General features: G+C 48.1%; 1 protein-coding gene across 6 annotated transcripts in view; it reads left to right on the forward strand.

Annotated features, from left to right (window-relative positions):
- Positions 1-3,624: 3,624 nt before the first annotated feature.
- Positions 3,625-19,501, forward strand: part of IQGAP3 (IQ motif containing GTPase activating protein 3) — a 44,962-nt gene continuing 29,085 nt past the window's right edge. For 3 of the 6 annotated variants that reach the window (XR_008671544.2, XM_055362194.2, XM_055362186.2), the window contains exons 1-12: positions 3,651-3,740; positions 6,772-6,859; positions 9,704-9,860; positions 10,146-10,223; positions 11,561-11,637; positions 12,424-12,491; positions 12,582-12,695; positions 12,936-13,114; positions 13,583-13,661; positions 14,249-14,412; positions 15,226-15,313; positions 17,322-17,485. Coding sequence is in view for 5 of the 6 variants with exons in the window: in XM_055362194.2 (XP_055218169.2) it covers positions 3,689-3,740; positions 6,772-6,859; positions 9,704-9,860; positions 10,146-10,223; positions 11,561-11,637; positions 12,424-12,491; positions 12,582-12,695; positions 12,936-13,114; positions 13,583-13,661; positions 14,249-14,412; positions 15,226-15,313; positions 17,322-17,485 (1,308 nt within the window). In the remaining variant the exon portion in view is untranslated. Of the gene's footprint in view, positions 3,741-6,771; positions 6,860-9,703; positions 9,861-10,145; positions 10,224-11,560; positions 11,638-12,423; positions 12,492-12,581; positions 12,696-12,935; positions 13,115-13,349; positions 13,397-13,582; positions 13,662-14,248; positions 14,413-15,225; positions 15,314-17,321; positions 17,486-19,501 lie in introns of those variants that run through there. The other 3 variants (XM_004026975.5, XM_055362182.2, XM_055362202.2) reach the window with 3 other exon arrangements.

Raw genomic sequence — 19,501 nt, forward strand, 5'->3', positions numbered from 1 at the left:
TACTCCTGTGTCTGCAGTTTCTCAGAATAACCTGCTCAAAATATGCCAAAGAAGTATATTTTGAGGTGGCATATTCTAGTTTCCTATAGTCATATTTTGGGGTGGTGTGTCCTGAGTCCCACGCCCAAGGCAGGCTAACCCAGCTGTCTGCAGCTTCTGCAGACAGCTGGGCTTTTAAGGTGCTACCACAGCCTGGTCAGGGCCAAATATGCAGCTCAGTTTGTCCTTCACTCAGCAGGCTTCCCTTAAGAAGGGAGGATGATTTAGGGAGAGGACAGGGACTGAAACTGTTCTCACCAAGGCTCCAATGACCTCCCAATTATCCCGTGATCATTTCTGAATCATTTTCTTGTTTGATTCCTTTCTGCACCACCACATCCTTGCACTCTCTTTTCACTTGGCTTCCATAATGTTCTGTCTCCTGGCTCTCTCTTTCCTTCTCTGAAAATTCCATTTCCATCTCTTTTGCTGGGCCCTCTGTCTACCTCTTAAATGCTAATGTCCCCCAACATGCTGCCCTTTGCTGTTTTCTCTTCTTACTTTATATACTCTTCTAAGAACATTTCACTGACTCCTGTGGTTTTAACACCACTGACAGACTCATAATTTCTAAATGTATACCTATAGATGTAACTTGTCCAAAGGAAACTCAAATTTCCCTAACTCTACCCTTCCAGCGTTCTCAGTGTTAATAGTAGACCAACAACCCAGTCTCTAAACCAGAAACCGAGGAGCCATTCTTGACTCCTTCTCTGGCTCTCAGTCTCAGCCTGTTGATTCTACCTTTGAAATCCTCCTCTAGTATACCCTTTGTACTGCAGTCTCATGCCTTGGAGGTGGTATAGTATATAGTGGTTAAAAACTCAAGCTTGGGGCCGGGCGTGGTGGCTCACGCCTATAACCCCAGCACTTTGGGAGGCTGAGGCGGGCAGATCACCTGAGGTCAGGAGTTTGAGACCAGCCTGGCCAACATGGTGAAACCCCATCTCTACTAGAAATATAAAAAAATTAGCCAGGCGTGGTAGTGGGCACCTGTAATCGCAGCTACTTGGAAGACTGAGGCAGGAGAATTGCTTGAACCCAGGAGGTGGAAGTTGCAGTGAGCCAAAATCGTGCCAATGCACTCCAGCCTGGGTAGCAGAGTGAGACTTTGTCTCAAAAAAATAAAAAATAAAATAAAAAATAAGGCCAGGCGCGGTGGCTCATGCCTGTAATCCCAGCACTTTGGGAGGCTGAGGCGGGCGGATCATGAGGTCAGGAGGTCGAGACCATTCTGGCTAACACGGTGAAACCCCAACTCTACTAAAAAATACAAAAAAGAAAAATTAGCCAGGCGTAGTGGCAGGCATCTGTAGTCCCAGCTACTCGAGAGGCTGCGGCAGGAGAATGGCGTGAACCTGGGAGGTGGAGCTTGCAGTGAGCCGAGATTGCGCCACTGCACTCCAGCCTGGGCAACAGAGCGAGACTCCGTCTCAAAAAAAAAAAAAGAACTCAAGCTTGGAGTGCGACTATCTGCATTTAGCTCTAGTCTCTACCAGTTATTAGCTGTGTGACCTTTCTAAGTCTCAGTTTCTAATCTGTATTGTAAAGATTAAATAAGATAGTTATTGTAAGATGATGCTAAATATAGTACCCATCCTATAGTAAACACTATATGTGTGTTGGTCTATAACTCTGGTGTGGAAGAAATTAATCTCTACTCAACTTCTGTTTCAAGCCCTGATTCCACTGGGATGATGGAAACAATGTGAACCAGTCTGGGGATTTACCCCCTCCTTTTCCCCAGGGTGGAGTCTAAGTAGGGGGAGGTATATGATGCCAAGTTGAGGCTCATCTGGTCCTCAGCCGTCTATTCACAAAGGTGTCCTCTGACACCTTCTTTCTTCTCATCTACCTGGCCCTTTCAAGCCCAGGGTCCAAGCAGAAGAGGGGAGTAATTCATTCGGATACTTCCTTTCTGTCTAGGTCAGGAATTTCTGCAAAGCTGTCTATTGTCTGCCTGGCTAATTATATAACTGTTCTTTCTCGGGGTCCCGTACACCTAGGGTCCTTTCCAGGAAGCAGAGAATGGGACCCCAGTTGCCAGGAGCCACCAACATCTAGATTCTATCTCCCCCAGCTGGTGAGAGGTAAGGGGAATCCCTCAGATCTTCAGGGGGGCATCCACTCTCTTCAAATCACACTTTTCCCAGTTTTGTCTCAGCCCCTGAGTCTCCTCTGTTCCTCTGAAGGCTCTAGGTATGGATTTCTGTTTTCTGTTCTTTCACATTCTCCTCTCCTACCTGCCCAAGCTATAAGCCTAGGCTGCTTGGTTGTTTGTATGGAGTGTGGGGAAAGGGTAAAAGGAGAAATACAACATGGGGAAACCTATCAGATAATATTTTTTCAGCATAGTTGTTGGTGTCATAATTATTTTTTATTAGTTCAGGCTCTTTTTTTTTTTTTTTTTTTTTGACACGGCGTCTCACTCTGTCGCCCAGGCTGGAGTGCAGTGGCACAGTCTCAGCTCACTGCAACCTCTGCCTCCCGGGTTCAAGCGATTCTCCTGCCTCAGCCTCCGGAGTACCTGGGATTACAGGCATACCCCACCACACCTGGCTAATATTTGTATTTTTACTAGAGATGGGGTTTCACCATGTTGGCCTGTCTGGTCTTGAACTCCTGACCTCAGGTAATCTGCCCGCCTCGGCCTCCCAAAGTGCTGGGATTACAGGTGTGAACCACCGTGCCCGGCCTAGTTCAGGCTCTTATTATCTCTCTTCTGTGCTACTGCAGTAGCCTTCCAACTGGTCTCTGCCCCTAGCCTCACCACCTTCCAATCCCCTGCTATAAGATGGCTCTTTTTAAAAGACAAATCTGGCTCTGACCTATGTCTAAAGTGTTCCTTGGCTGGTGACTGCTCACCAGACCCCATGCCAGGGCCCTAGCATGGTGCCCAAGGTGCTACTGGACCTGGCCCTGTGCCTCCAGGATCCCTTCTGGCCTCTCCCTGGCTGAGCTTTGTTCTCCTCTAAAACTGAACCAAGTTTAAGTTCCCGAACTCACCTCCTTGTTCTTGCACATGCTGTTTCCACTGACTGCACTGCCTCTCTTCTTCAATCTGATGAATTCTCTTTCACTTCTCAACCCAAATCAGCTGTCACCTCCACTAGGACGTCTTCCCTGTCATTCGCTGCTCTTAATCACAGCAATGACCCCCTCCCTCTGTGCATCACCGACCTCTAATTTATTTGACTATATGTCTATCACTTGTGCCAGAACAGCAAACTCTTTTAGAGCATTCACTGCCCTCATACATCTCTGCATTCGCATCACCTAGCTTAGTGCATAGCGCCAAGTAGGCCCACAAGTTAGCCGGACTCGGGAACACATAGGAAGCAGAGTAGGGGTTAATGGGAATACTAGGTGGAAATGACAGAGGCAATGGCAGGAGCAGCAGCTAGAATAAGACTGTTTAGCAGAAAAGGAGCCTGGAAGGAACAAGACGAGGAACTGCTGTAAGGGGAGCGGTACTGCCCCGGCCTGGGGCGCCTCTTCTCCCAGCACCTGGGCGGCCTGCCTCCGCGGCCTGGAACTACAAATCCCAGGATTCTCAGCGGTGTGGACGGGAAGTGTCCTGTCTGGCGGTGCCGACGGTGAGGGGCGGTGGCCCAACGGCGGGAGATTCAAACCTGGAAGAAGGAGGAACATGGAGAGGAGAGCAGCGGGCCCAGGCCGGGCAGCCTGTGAGTGCGGAAAGGGTCAGAGAAGGGTCTCGCAGTGGTGCCGCTGGTCGGGGGCTTGGCCGTCCCGGGAGAGATTGGGGCGTGTGTCGGGCGTGAAGCCTGAGGGGCGAGGGCGGTGGGACTGCTCAGTGGGACGGGAATCCTCAGCCCGGGCGCCGCGGGCCCGAGTGGAACTGTGAGCGGCGCATTGTCCCCTGACTAATGTGCTGCGCTTTAAAGCTTACAAAGCACTTTCTTCCTATTTCCAAGTTCTGGGGTTCCGGAGTCGGGAGAATGTAGGTGATCCTAATGGCTCCTTAAAATTCAGCAGTTACTGCTGGCTACCGAACTTGCCCAGCGATGCCACCGGACAAGACGCCTCAAGGGATCTGGGGGACTCTTAGGCTTTGAGATGCCGCTTTCAGACAATGCCTGTCAAACAGGGGGTGAAATTACCTGGGAAGCTTGTTTGAAATGCAGATTCCTGGGACCTGTTCCAGAGCTTCAGTTCCAGAAGGTCTGGTTTGGGGCCCATAATCTGCATTTATAACAAGCACTGCTGTGCTTCTTCCCTCACCCCAGGTGATTGTGAGGAAGGTAGTCCCTGGGCCACATTTTCAAAGACACTGTTTTAGAGAGAGAGACTGGAGCTGGAAGGATGGGTGGGGCAGAAAGGTTCTATCTGATTTTCTGAATGAAAGGAAAACCTGCTCCTTCCACCACTCCCTTCCTTTCTATTAGGATTCAAAGAGCAAAGTCCATGTCCAGTCTTCTGTTAAAGGAAAACTAGTTCCAGACCTGAGAAGAACAGGAAAACTGTTTTTTGGTTTTTTATTTTTTTGAGACAGCATGTGTATGTACAAAATCCCTCCCATCGCCCACAGTCCTCAGTTCATAACTCTGAGATGATGTCATTCACTTACTGGTTTATTTTCCATGCTTAACAACCAACACTTGTTCCTTGTACACCCCCTTGGAGGAACTGATGGCTTTCCTGTGGTTGGCCAGTGTTTTCAAATCTGTGTTTGGAGGGTTGTGTGTGTGTGTGCGCGCGCATGTGTTTTAATTTACTTAACTGCTCATTCAAATAAGCTCTGCCCTTCCCTGAATCATTGCAGAATATGCAATATAAGGAAATAGGATAACAACCGGGAATGACATTAAGTGCTGAGTCAAAGACAGATTGGCTAAGCTCTGCCTTTTTTCAAGCTCTCTGAGTTTATTTTCTTACTGTGTGTGTAGCTTTCTCTTACTCTTTCTGTTTGATTTTGTATTGTGTTTCTGAGGAGAACAGAGAGAGGGGAGAGAAGGGAGAAGGATTAAGGGAGACTGTAACTAAGGCAAATTATGATTGCTGTCTCACTTGAGGGATTCTCTATTCTTGAGTTTTGGAATCAGTACTCTGTATTTTATTTAGCTTGAAAATTCTTTTCCTCCTCGGGTGACCTATACCAAAAAGGATAGTGAAGATACCTTTGTGGTCTTTTAAAATTTTCTTTGTCCTTCCACTTAATCCCAAGTGAGTGGCATGTTTCCCTCTGTTGGACTGCCTTTCCCTGTGTTCTGCCTATTTATTCCTTAAGATCTAGTTCATAGCTAGAATCCTTTGCTTCCTCTGCTGCTTCCATAGATTTTATTCATGGGCTATAATCATATTTATCATGTTAGATTAATTTATTCAGATGTTTTTCTCTTCTAATAATAATCTTTGGGCGCTGTGGTTCACGCCTGTAATCCCAGCACTTTGGGAGGCCAAGGCGGGAGGATCACTTGAGCCCAGGAGTCCAAGACCACCCTGGGCAACATGGTGAGACCCAGTCTCAACAAAAAATGCAAGAATTAGCCAGACACGGTGGTGCGCACCTGTGGTCCCAGCTATTTGGTGGTGGGGGGCTGAGGTGGGAAGATCACCTGAGCCCAGGAGGTCAAGGCTGCACTACTGCACTCCAGCCTGGGTGACAGAGTGACACCCTGTTTCAAAAACAAAACAAACCCACCAATATCTCTGTTGTCCAGGATGGAGTGCAGTGGCATGATCATGGCTAACTGCAGCCTAGACCTCCTGAGCTCAGGTCTAGGCCCAGTAGCTGGGAGTACAGGTGTGCACCATCACACCAGGCTAATTTTTGTATTTTTTGTCAAGACAGGGTCTCACCATGTTGCCCAGGCTGGTCTCAAACTTCTGGGCTCAAGCGATCCACCTACCTCAGCGTCCAGAAGTGCTGGGATTATAGGCATGAGCCACCATGCAGGCCTTTATCTCTGCATTTCTTAAGAGTAGGGGTCTGCTAGTCCAGTGCCTGGCATAAAGGAGGTATTGATGAATGAATGAATGAGTGAATGATGAATTCTGGTTGGTTCTATTACCTCACCTCTGAGAGAGTAACCAACGAGGATGACACAGGTCCAGTTCTTGGAGAACTCAGTCTAAGTAGGGATAAGAAAAGGAGTTAAGTTTCAAGCCAAGGAAGGCTCTGGATGTCCCAGCTGGGAGGTACTGAGGGAAGTTCCATGAGTAGACTTGAGGAGGAAGAGGACAGGAAGATGGCTACAGAGGAAAGAGAAGTAATGCCTCCAGCACAGGAGGAGGCTGCCTATTAAAGGGTATCCTGGGAAGAGAAGGAGGGACACATGGGAGATGCTTCAGGTCTCTGAGCAGGGTTGCCTAAACAAGTCTGTTGAGAAGACGTTTCGGCTGGGCATGGTGGCGGCTCATGCCTGTAATCCCAGCACTTTGGGAGGCCAAGGCGGGCGGATCACGAGGTCAGGAGATCAAGACCATCCTGGCTAACATGGTGAAACCCTGTCTCTACTAAAAAATATAAAAAATTAGCCAGGCGTGGTGGCGGGCGCCTGTAGTCCCAGCTACTCGGGAGGCTGACGCAGGAGAATGGCATGAACCCTGGAGGCGGAGCTTGCAGTGAGCCAAGATTGGGCCACTGCACTCCAGCCTGGGCGACAGAGCGAGACTCCGTCTCAAAAAAAAAAAAAAAAAAAAAAAAGACCCTTCAGTGCTAAGGCACCTCTAATGCTCTCTTCATTGACCTTATCCCGTTTAACTCCTCAGATGAACGCCTCACAGCTGAGGAGATGGATGAGCAGAGGCGGCAGAACGTTGCCTATCAGTACCTGTGCCGGCTGGAGGAGGCCAAGCGGTGAGCGGAGTCCGGGAAGATGGACTCTTTCTGCTCTCCCTTTCTACCACCCCACCCTAGGCATCTGCCGCTAAAGCAAATGCAACAGATCGAGAGTCCATCCTCTGGGAAAGGGCGAGTTGAAATAGCTTTTTAATTTTTTTTTTTTGAAGCAAATCCCAGTCACATCCTTTTGCCCACTATATACCGCAATACGTATCTCCAAAATATGTGGACGTTCGCTTATATAGCCACAATGCCATTAAAATATCCAACTAAATTATTTTAAATCCTTGGAAGATCAATACCCAAGCCATTTTCAAATTTTCCTGCTTGTCTTAAAAAAAAAAAAATCTGTTTTTACAGTTATCTTATTCAAATAAGGATCCAAAAAGCTCACTAATTACATCTGCTTGTATGTCTTCTTTAATCCAGAGCAGCCCATCTCCTTTTTTCAGTTCATTATCTTATTGACTTGCTGAAGAAAACTGGGTCATTTTTCCTGAAGTATATCCTACATTTTGTCTCTATTTCTTTTCTTTCTTTCCTTTTGTTTTTTAGAGATGGGTGTCTATTTGCTTTCTTGTGTCATTCAGCTTATTCCTGTATACCCTGTATTTCCTATAAATGAATGTTGGCTTAATTAGATTTGGGTTCAACATTTTTGACAAGCAACATGGCAAAACCCCATCTCTACAAAAAATACAAATATTAGCCAGGCATGGTGGCGTGTGCCCATAGTCCCAGCTACTTGGGGGGCTGAGGAAGGAGGATTGCTTGAACCTGGGAGGTCGAGGAGGCCGCAGTGAGCCAAGATGGTGCCACTGCACTCCATCCTGGATGACAAAGTGAGACTGTGTCTCCAGAAACAAACAGAAAAACCTGGATGGGCGCTGTGGCTCACGCCTGTAATCCCAGCACTTTGGGAGGCCAAGGCGGGCAGATCACCTGGGGCCAGGAGTTTGAGACCAGCCTGGCTGACATGGTGAAATCCTGTCTCTACAAAAAAATACAAAAATTAGCTGGTCGCAGTGGTACATGCCTGTAATCCCAGCTACTCAGGAGGCTGAGGCAGGAGAATCGCTTGAACCCAGGAGGCAGATGTTGCAGTGAGCCAAGATCATGCCACTGCACTCCAGCCTGGGTGAAAGAGTGAGACTCTGTCTCAAAAAAAACAAAAACAAAAAACCATTTTTGACAAGAAGGCTTCATTAGTGTTGATGGTTTTTTTTCCCCCACTCAGATCCTTTTACCCCTTATATACTGCAATACATATATCTAAAATATGTGATATTTAACATATGTAAGATACATGTTCCATATCACATCTTATAGAAAGAATACAATGTCTGCTTTTTCCACTTTTAGTGATGCTAAGTTCAATCTGGGAGTTTAGGTGAAACCAACCTGATTTACACATCATAAAATTTCCCATTAACTTTCATCTAATGCCTTCATTCATTGTTGGTCTACATCAGAATTTATTATTTTATCAAGGGTGTAAAATGACTATTTTCTAGTTCTGTCATTTCTTCCATATTTACTAGCTGAAATCCTAAAGAACATTCCCTCATCATCTTAGGACTATTTGGTTACTCTAAAAGTCAATCTGTACAGGAAAAGCAGGATACGTACTTAATTCTTTGCTTTTAATCGACAGGATTCTTTTAATGTTCTTAAAGGAAGTCAGGAGGATGGGGCAATCAGGAAAAATCAGGTGTCTAAGGCGGGGAAGACATGGAACAATGTGTAACTGGCTCTCTTTTTGGAAACAGATACTTTCCAATTAGACCCCAATATGTAGGGAAGTTTGGAGATTCTATCTGAGGAATCTCTCCCTCATACAACCATCAGTAATAATAATACTTTATATTCAAAGTGTTTTCACATTCATTAGCTCATTTGATCCTGGCAGCTGCCCACTGAAGGAAATACAGGTGGCATTATCCTCATTTTGCAAATTGTGCAACTGAGGCTCACAGAGGTGAAGTAGGGGAGATGGTTGGAAAGGGGGCCTTCGGACTCCAAGAGCTGTGGTCTTTCTGTCCCTTTGTGCTGCTCCCCTTCCACCAGCCCCACTACTCTCATCATCATCAAAGCTGGGTTATGAGCCATGTAGATCATTCAGGCAGACATGACCTTTCTGCACCCAGGTTCTCAGAGAACAACCCAGAATGAAAGAAGTGAGCACGTTCTATTTTGTTTAGCAGTCAAAGATGTAACTAGGGCCGGGCACGGTGGCTCATGCCTGTAATCCCAGCACTTTGGGAGGCCAAGGCGGGCGGATCACCTGAGGTCGGGAGTTTGAGACCAGCCTGACCAACATGGAGAAACCCTATCTCTACTAAAAATACAAAATTAGCTGGGCGTGGTGGGGTGTGCCTGTAATCCCAACTACTCGGGAGGCTGAAGGCGGGAGAATCACTTGAACCTGGGAAGCAGAGGTTGCAGTGAGCCAAGATCGCACCATTGCACTCTAGCCTGGGCAACAAGAGCAAGACGCCATCTCAAAAAAAAAAAAAAAAAAAAAAAAGATGTAACTAGACTGAGTGAGAAGCTATGTAACAGTTGAGCCTCACTGAAGATGGGCAGGTTCAGGATCTGTCAAGGAAGATTTGCTGGGGTGGGTGGGGCTGAGGGTTGGCCAGTCCAGATATTTGGGGCAACCTAGGAGAAGGTGGGAACAGCCAGGCAATGGGCAGAGAGGGGAGTTGGAGGTAGAGCAGGAACAGGAGGTAGAGCAGGAACAGGAAGCAGGGGAGGGTCAGAGGCCACTTAAAAGGAGGGACAGAGGGAAGTTCCTGTTGTTAGAATAAATCACTGTGGTCTGCCAGAGTGCGTGAGAAGGTGCTCTCATGTTCATAGCTGGATGGAGGCCTGCCTGAAGGAGGAGCTTCCTTCCCCGGTGGAGCTGGAGGAGAGCCTTCGGAATGGAGTGCTGCTGGCCAAGCTGGGCCACTGTTTTGCACCCTCCGTGGTTCCCTTGAAGAAGATCTACGATGTGGAGCAACTGCGGTACCAGGTGGGAGGATTGGACCCCACCTTCTACCTTCGTCCCCTCAAACTATGCCTTCTCCTCAAAGCTGTGAGGGTAGAGTGACCATATAACTTATTGTCCAAATCTGGATAAAAGGGAGTGTTATTAATCTATGTTTCTCTGTCCTGGTAGGGATGGAAAATCCACAGGATGTGGTCCTCTGGTTCCCCTCTGCCCATCCCTCCTGAATCTTTAAGCTGTAGTCTGGGCTTTACCCCTAGGGAGTGCTGAGAACTGTGGAAATAGATTTTCTTTTTCCTTCCCTTTCAGGCAACTGGCTTACATTTCCGTCACACAGACAACATCAACTTTTGGCTATCTGCAATAGCCCACATCGGTCTGCCTTCGGTAATACTGGGCCTGAAGATTGGTATTCATCTTTACTCCTTACCAGCCACCTCCCACAATCCCATGCTTTATCTCCCTGGACCCTTTAGCCCTATTTCCATGTGTCTTCTAAACTAACTTAATCTAAGAGAACAGTTCCTTGCAGCTGTGTGTCTTTGAACCAGGTTATTTTTTCTCTGCCTCCTCTTCCCTGTGGATGAAAGGAGGTGAAGTTTCCCTGGCCTGAGTGGCACGGTTCCCATTATGCAGGAGGTGGGAGGCTGCTATGTCATGCTCATATTGGCCAGCCCTGTCTCCACCAAATTTCACAGTGTGAAGCAAGGGTATACACATCCCTAGGTGGCAGACTTTGAGTTAGAAGTCTAGGTCCAAAACCCCAACTGGACACATGATTTCACTCTTTGAACCTCAATTTGTTACTCATCTGTAAAATGGGGATAGTGAGCCCTGCCCTGTCTACCTTACAGTGTTGTCAGGAGGATCACATGGTCTGTGTGAACTCCCTTTGTGAATTGTGAAGAGCTATACAAATGAAGGCATGATAGGATTCTACAATGTATGGTTTCTTTCTGCTTTGTTTTTCTTCACTGTAGAAAGGCACTATAAGACAGGAAACAGCAGTAAAGAAAGACACTTCGATGGGAGGCAGAAGCAATGAGGTCATGTGTCTTCAGTGGGACTGGAACACTCTAGGTCTCTAAATTTGGTCTTTTATTGTGAATCTAAATATAACCAAGATATATTGAGGTTAGGCCTCATTACAGTTGTCAGGTGGCATTGAGAAGCCATACCTGGTGCCACTCGGTTCTTAGAAGGGCTCTCATTGATCAGAAGCTGCTGGCTTGGAGACAGGGATAACAGCCTGACACTTTTGTGGTCCTTGGCAATATATGCTTCATTGGGCCCTGCATGGGAGTAGGCCAGCTCTCCAGCATACCACATCTCTGGCAAGGGTCTAAGGTGAGGCATGCAGGCTCACTATAGACATCTGGAAGACAACTGGGGGCCTGGTTTTTTGTTGTTGTTGCTGTTATTGTTTTTCGAGGATATGGCTTATATCCTGTAGCCTTGATGGCCTTATCTGGTGTTTGGTTAATCCAGGGCACCCTAGGACTATGTGTCTGTGGCTGAGCCTTGGCTTAGTATGCATCCTCAGTGAATTTCTTTTATACTAGGCTGACTAGAAATGGTTGGGGGAGACTGACCTAGACACCCCAGGTAACAAGGGAACACACACCTCAGGTTGGAGAGGAAGACCCATTCCTCGGCACCCCCTCTCCGTATTTGGTGCTGCTTAAAGGTTCCCAGTGGCAGTAACTGGCTGGTTTCTCCTCTAGACCTTCTTCCCAGAGACCACGGACATCTATGACAAAAAGAACATGCCCCGGGTAGTCTACTGCATCCATGCTCTCAGGTGAGAGACCTCAAATTTTATCATCCAGGTTCCTCTAGGTGGATGCGACCAACAATCAACAGCAACAAACTCAGCAAGAAGGATGAAGGGTAGACCACAGGGAGCACTGCTCAGGAGAGTGAGGTTTCAGATTTACAGAGTTGTGTTTAGATTTTTGTGCATGTCTGTGGGCACATTTATGTATGGCCTGTGTGGGTGAAGGGGAAGGGCAGGCAGGGTACCAGAGATAGGAAAGTAGCAGGGTAGGGCCTTCAGTTTGTAACTGGGTATAAAGGAATCAGAACAGGACCTATTGAGAGCATCACAGGCAAGACACTTAGTATGGATGGTGTAGGATCTTTGGTCCTACTTACAGCCAGCCATCAGGAACCAGTTGGCTAAATCACAGCAAGTGACTGACCAGTTCCTTGTGTTTACCATGCCATCTCTTTCTGACCACTTCCCATGTCCCTTTGTGCCCCTGTGCCTTAGCTCAGCAGGTATCTGCTTGCTGCGCCCTTCCTGTCCTCTGTCTCCATTGAGTGACCTGCTACTGCAATGTGGCCTTCTCTGTGAAGCCTTCCTAATCCCCTCAGACCCCCAACACCATCTTGTTTACCTTCTGCAGCACTTTCCTTGGGCTGATTTATGGTCATATTTCTTTATGTGGGTTGGGGATGACTTGAGGGCAGGTGCTGAGTGGTCTTCATCTCTAGGTCCCCATAGTATCTCCTTCAAACCCATCGTGGGCAGAGTGTCAAAATGAATAGGCCCCAGTGCCTTCCAATGCCTTCCGTTTTTTCCTAGTCTCTTCCTCTTCCGGCTGGGATTGGCCCCTCAGATACATGATCTATACGGGAAAGTGAAATTCACAGGTAAGCCCAGCTCCTTCCCTGACCACCACAGCCTGGGCAGGGTCTTGGGGGTTCTGGGCCTGATGAAGGGCACCTGTGGCATCATTGCAGCTGAGGAACTCAGCAACATGGCGTCCGAACTGGCCAAATATGGCCTCCAGCTGCCTGCCTTCAGCAAGATCGGGGGCATCCTGGCCAATGAGCTCTCAGTGGATGAGGCTGCAGGTAAGGACTAGGCTCTGCCCTGCCAGGAGTAGGCTCAATGCGTATGGGAGGGCTCCAAGCCTCACAGCCATTGGATGGGTTCTGGCCAGCTCTCATCCACAGATAGGGCCATCAGGCTACCTGGTTTGTCTGGCCCTTGAGGGTGGGAAAAAGGATGACATTAGAGTGGGCTGCTACTGGTTGCGCTCCAATGTGGGATTCACTCTGGCCTCCTGACCTTGTTTCCATGCCCTCTCCCAGTCCATGCAGCTGTTCTTGCCATCAATGAAGCAGTGGAGCGAGGGGTGGTGGAGGACACCCTGGCTGCCTTGCAGAATCCCAGTGCTCTTCTGGAGAATCTCCGAGAGCCTCTGGCAGCCGTCTACCAGGAGATGCTGGCCCAGGCCAAGATGGAGAAGGCAGCCAATGCCAGGAACCACGTAAGGAGTAGTCTTGGGTTGCAGGGACCGAAAAGTTGAGTGGCTGGAAAGTCTCAAGTAAAACCGGGACTCCTATCTGTCATGTCTCTAGTATCCAAAATTGCTTCTTAGAGAAACCATAATTTATCAGTGATTTTAGAGAAATAGGAAAGGAACTTGGAAGAATGATGAGAATTCCGAAGAGAAGACTGGAGAAGAGGTTCTTGGGGGATGATCTTCAGGGAAGCCTGAGAGGGGTGCTGGAATGTAGAACAGAATGAGATTGGACTGGAGGTTCCAAAGGTTGGTTTGGCTTAATTATGTCAGTGCCAAGTGTTTTAGACCCCACAATTCCTGAATTCTGAGCAGACTGACCTTTGGCCTTGGGAAGGTCCCCAGAAGAAGAAATAAGTGTAGCCAGGCAGGGAAGAGCAGGACAAGGAGATTAAATTGGGTTTCCCAGGTTCCCTTTCAACGGAGTTTTTGCAGGATGACAGAGAAAGCCAGGACATCTATGACCACTACCTAACTCAGGCTGAAATCCAGGGCAATATCAACCATGTCAACGGTAAGAGACATCGAGCAGGAGTGGTTTGGGGGTGCCCTCAGGGTAAGCCCCTGCACTGGGAGGTTTGGGGATAGCTTTTCTCAAGCCAGAAAGCCCTATGGTCTCACTTGGGCCAACTCCTGCCTCGGGGAAAGATCAGAGTCCAAGGAGTATGTGCACTGCTTTCTGGCCGTCGGTGTCTAGAGGAGAAGTAGTCCATGTCCGGGAAGCTTCTGTCTGACTGGAGAACCATAGAGAGGAGCAGCTCTTGATGCCAGGGGGGCAGTTGGACTGGGGTCCTTCGAGAGGGGCAATGTGGAGAATACATGAGGATGGGGTTATCTGGGTAGGAGCCGTGTGAAGGCTCAGGATGGGTGGGCATTTGCCTATTTGGGTGAGGATATCCTTGGGGTCTGGGGCGTGAAGTGAGAAGGCTGTGAAGACCAAGCTGAAGAATTTGGGCTGAACCAAATGGGCCCAGGAAGCAAGGGGGAAAGGGTGGGGGTAATTCCGGGCAGGCAAGAAGAGGGCAGATTCCTAGGGCTGGACTAGGGGATTATGAGAGGTGGCTTTCTCACACTGTCCATTATGGAGTCATTTTTTTTCAGTCCATGGGGCTCTAGAAGTTGTTGATGATGCCCTGGAAAGACAGAGCCCTGAAGCCTTGCTCAAGGCCCTTCAAGACCCTGCCCTGGCCCTGCGAGGGGTGAGGAGAGACTTTGCTGACTGGTACCTGGAGCAACTGAACTCAGACAGAGAGCAGAAGGCACAGGTTAGCCTCTGTCTATTACCTGCCACCCCCTCTATGTGACTATAGGATAGGAGAGGGCCTCTTACTCAAAGATCACCACTGTTGGTCCTTTGTATTCTGTAAGTGCTGACTACGTGTTTAAATGGTTAAATCACCCCAAGGCCTAGTAGACCAGATTGATCAGCTTCTGTCCCTGAAAGTCCCCCAGGCTGACCAAGAGGAACCCAAGGACAGTCCCATAGGCAGTAATGTGCTCCCCCATTGTTGAACTGGTGCCTCCACTTAGCAATCTTGTTTTTAAAGTAGTTGACTTTTCCCCGACACTATTTGTGTTGTCTATGTTGTTATTTTAGATGCTTGCTGAGCAAGAAAGATTAAAGATGAGTTAATAGGGCTGGGCACCGTGGCTCATGCCTGTAATCCCAGCACTTTGGGAGGCTGATGTGGGTGGATCACTTGAGGTCAGGAGTTTGAGACCAGCCTGGCCAATATAGTGAAACCCTGTCTCTACTAAAAATACAAAAATTAGCTGGTGTGGTGGCACACGCTTGTAATCCCAGCTACTTGGAAGGCTTCGGCAGAGAATCGCTTGAACCCGGGAGGCAGAGGTTGCCGTGAGCCGAGATTGTGCCACTGCACTCCAGCCTGGGAGACAGAGCAAGACTCCATCTTAAAAAAAAAAGGGTTAATAGGGATGAGTGAGCCAGCCTAACGGAGAGAGGTAGGATTGAGGGTAGGTGGCTGGGGAGACCTGGGAGCTCGTGCTGGCAACTCGTAAAGCATGGTCATGGCCCTGGAAGGACTCCATTCTACTGTATCTCTTCCCTCTCTTAGGAGCTGGGCCTGGTGGAGCTTCTGGAAAAGGAGGAAGTCCAGGCTGGTGTGGCTGCAGCTAACACAAAGGGTGATCAGGAACAAGCCAGTAAGTCATCTGCCGGTCTGAGGCCTGCTCTGTGTGTATCTCTGACTCTTAGAAGAGTATCCCACCTCTTTGCTGGCTTCTGTGTTGGGCAGTACACACTGCTGCTGTTTCCAGCCTGGCTAGGAACTTCTCCCCTCACATAATCTGCTTTATTCCTGCTGCCTGGGGGAACACTACAGATAAGTTCATTAAGGCCTTAGAGATAATGACATGCCAATACTGCACTGGGCTGTTCTCCTGGGGCAGGCAGTTTTCTTCCAGGCAGTTTGCCTGTAATTTTGACAGTTTCAACCTGCTTGAATTCCTTTGGCTTCGGAAATGTAGTAATGTTCCAGAATATGAGCAAAAAACTCATCTTCTCAGTTTCCCTTAAAAACATTATATACAAATGTAATTCTTTTTTGTTTGTTTTTGTTTTTGTTTGAGACAGAGGCTCACTCTGTTGCCCAGGCTGGAGTGCAGTGGCACAATCTCGGCTCACTGCAACCTCCACCTCCTGGGTTCAAATGATTCTCTTGCCTCAGCCTCCCGAGTAGCTGGGTTGACAGGCACCTGCCACCATGGCAGGCTAATTTTGGTATTTTTAGTAGAGGTAGGGTTCTTCGTGTTGGCCAGGTGGGTCTCAAACTCCTGGCCTCAAGTGATCTGCCTACCTTGGCCTCCCAAAGTGCTGGGGATTACAGGCATGAGTCACTGTGACTGGCCACAAATATAATTATTTATTACAAGAATGTGAGTTAGTAATTGTCTTCCTCCAAGAGATCTATCTGCACTGCAAGTATGAAGAGAAACAGTGCTGAGGCAAAATGCAGTAGCCTGTGGACACTAGACCTGTTACAGTTGCTTGCCTTAGTCTGGACTTGCTGTCAGGTTTAGAGGTTGCTCAGTAACCATTTACCTTTGTCTAACAGAGCTTTCCGACATTCACTAGCTTTCATAGCCCCCAGGCCACTCCTGACTGGCTGCTTTCCTAATCCACTCAGTTCATTCCCGATTGCTGCTGCCAGAGTAATCTCTGAAGCACAGATCTGATCTTATCTCCCTTGTTGAACATCTTCAGACCTTCATGGGTTCTTCCATTATTTAGCCCACACTTTAGTCCTATCTCCTTGTCCTGGCAGATAAGACCTTTCCAGAGTTCGTCCCCAGCTCTTCTGTTCACATTCCATCCAATTCAGCCGAGCAAACCATCTATTCTCCCTAGATTGCCCTCCAGCCTTTCCCATCACCGGGCTTCTGGTCCTGTGGGTTACATTTCTCCCACATTCTCACCTGTTGATGAGCGGGTGAAAACATTCTCCAGAGCTGTCTCCAAGGCTTCCTCCTCTGTGAAGTCTTCTGCTCTCTCCCAGGCAGAATCCCTCCTCCCCTGCTCTGCCATAACATTGTGTGGGGGTGGCGGGAGGTGGACTTCTAACATTACATTGACAGCAGTGCACTGTAGGTACTTTGGTATCCTTAGTTCTTCCCAGTAGATTGTGCTCTCCTTGATGTCAGTGCCCGTATCTGCTAAGCATTTTGTAAGCCACAGAGTTTGTAAACTCAGACTACATTGAGGCACCACAGCCCCTTTTAAGCTTACTACTGCCCTTTGCAGCAAACGGCTCCACCTTGGAGCTGGTTCCTTATTCCTCTGTGCTGTCATCAAGCCTTGGTCCCTAGAGCCCCCTGACTAACCTCATCTTAGTTACGTTCCATAGCCACCTGTCAATCTTGTGCTCACCACCTTAGGAACTCACCCTCTGCCATGACAGCCACTCTGTGTTACATGCTGAGCTACTCAATTTCTAGGCCTGACAAATTGCTTCTTACAGAGCCTCTTCTTAAAGCAACCCAGCCCCTTTTCTTCCTGAACACTTAGAAATGCATTTTAAACCTAGCAGATTTTTGAGAGCAGTTGCAAAGCCATTTCCCCACCAAGATCCCCCGGCGGAGCCTAGTTGGTGAGGAGAGTGGAGATGCCACTGAATGCCCGGCCAGTACAACCTGTTGCTCTCCTCCCTTGCAGTGCTCCACGCCGTGCAGCGGATCAACAAAGCCATCCGGAGGGGAGTGGCGGCTGACACTGTGAAGGAGCTGATGTGCCCTGAGGCCCAGCTGCCTCCAGTGTACCCTGTTGCATCGTCTATGTACCAGCTGGAGCTGGCAGTGCTCCAGCAGCAGCAGCAGGGGGTAAGCCCCAGAAATGTGGGTCTAGCTCTGCGGTCCCCATGCAGCTGGAGGGATCAGGACAGGCAGCCCAGGCCACCCTCTTGTGAGTGCAATATGAGATGCTGGCACGAGATTAGGATGGGGAAAGAGCTACCATCCCTGCCTTACTGAGCGTATTTTAATAGCCAATACCTTGAGCAAACACTGCTTTACATACTCATTTAATCCTTAAAAGGACCCTATGAGGGAGGCATTCTATTTTAGAGATGGGGAAACTGAGATGCAGAGGTTAAGTCACTTGCCCAACACAGCTGTGAGTGCCAGTGCTGGGAGTGGATGCAGAAGCCCATGCTTTGAAGCACTTCACTGTCCCACCTCATCCCAATCCATACTTCTTCTCTGACAGTGAAGCGACAGGGCCCTCACTTAGGGACTTTCAGTCTGTTGGAGGAGTTAGAATACACCTGAGGGTCCAAATAGAGACACACAGGGAGAGAAGAGCAGATGACATAAGTGGAAGAAGTCTTCAGACCAAGGAAATGGAGGAAGCAGAGCCGGGAAGTCTTCCTGGAAGAGAATCAATAGAGAACTACACCCACAGCAGGTGTTTATAGAGCATCTACTCCCAGCATGACTTGGATACAGGCACAGCCCTCAGGAAAGGCACAGTCTCAACATAGGAATGACTATGTACAAGGAAGCATAAAATAAGTACTAAGAAGTAAAGCATTGTGACTAAAGTTGTGGACTTTTGAGCCAGGCTGCGTGAGTTCAAATCTGGCTCTGCTACTTCTTAGCTATGTGACATTGGGCAAGTTAATTACTTTCTCTGCTGCTCAATTTCTTCGAATATAAAATGGGAACAATAATATATTTACCTCAGGCTATAGGATTAAATAAGGTAACATATTTGCTTAGAGAAGAACCTAAGAGAAGAAAGTAAGAACCTTAGAGAAGAAAGTAAACTTTAGCTATTAATATTATTGTGGTTGATATTCACAACATTCTGTTAGGAGAAAATAGGAAGGGGGCTGGGTGTGGGGGTTCATGCCTATAATCCCAGCACTTTGGGAGGTCCAGGCAGGCAGATCACTTGAGGCCAGGAGTTTGAGACCAGCCTGGCCAACATGGCGAAACCCCATCTCTACTGAAAATACAAAAATTAGCCAGGTGTGGTGGTGGCACATGCCTGAAATCCCAGCTACTCCAGAAGCTGAGGCTCAGAGATCACTTGAACCCGGGAGAGCCAAGATTGTGCCACTGCACTCCAGCCTGGGCCACAGAGCGAGACTCTATCTCAAAAAAACAGAGAAGAAAATAGGAAGGGTGCTCTAGACAGAGGGCACGGCATAAGCAGATGTTTGAAAAGCAGAAGAAGGACAGGGCAGGGAAATGGGGCCGGGGCTTCTTGGGTGTGCGGTGCAGTGCAGTGTGGAGGCGACCACTCCATCTTCATCTCTGTATACCCAGGGCCTAGTGCAGTTCAATTTTTTTTTTTATTTTAAGACAGGGTCTGGCTCTGTCACCCAGGCTAGAGTGCAGTGGCATGATCTCGGCTCATTGCAACCTCCACCTGGGTTTAAGCGATCCTCCTGCCTCAGTCTCCCGAGTAGCTGGGATGACAGGTACGCACCACCATGCTCAGCTAATTTTTGTATTTTTAGTAGAGACAGGATTTTGCCATGTTGGCCAAGCTGGTCTCAAACTCCTGAGCTCAAGCGATCTGTCCACCTTGGCCTCCAAAGTGCTAGGATTACAGGTGTGAGCCACTGCACCCGGCTAATACAGTTCTTGATATGCAGTAGGGACCAATGGGAGCTGGTAGAGCTTACTTGTTAAGTGTGGGCTTTGAAATCAGACAGCTAGTTTTGACTTAACATTATTGGTCGTGGGCTCATCCATGAAATGGGGATGTTAATGGTACTATGGTTCTATTGTCGGCTTATTATGAAAATTAAATGATAATGTGTGTGAAGTACTTATAATTGAGCACATAGTAAGTATTCTCAGGTGTTTTGTATGATGATTATTAGTGAG

This window comes from Gorilla gorilla, chromosome 1, assembly GCF_029281585.2.
Source record: "Gorilla gorilla gorilla isolate KB3781 chromosome 1, NHGRI_mGorGor1-v2.1_pri, whole genome shotgun sequence".
In the NCBI taxonomy this organism is placed as follows: domain Eukaryota; kingdom Metazoa; phylum Chordata; class Mammalia; order Primates; family Hominidae; genus Gorilla; species Gorilla gorilla.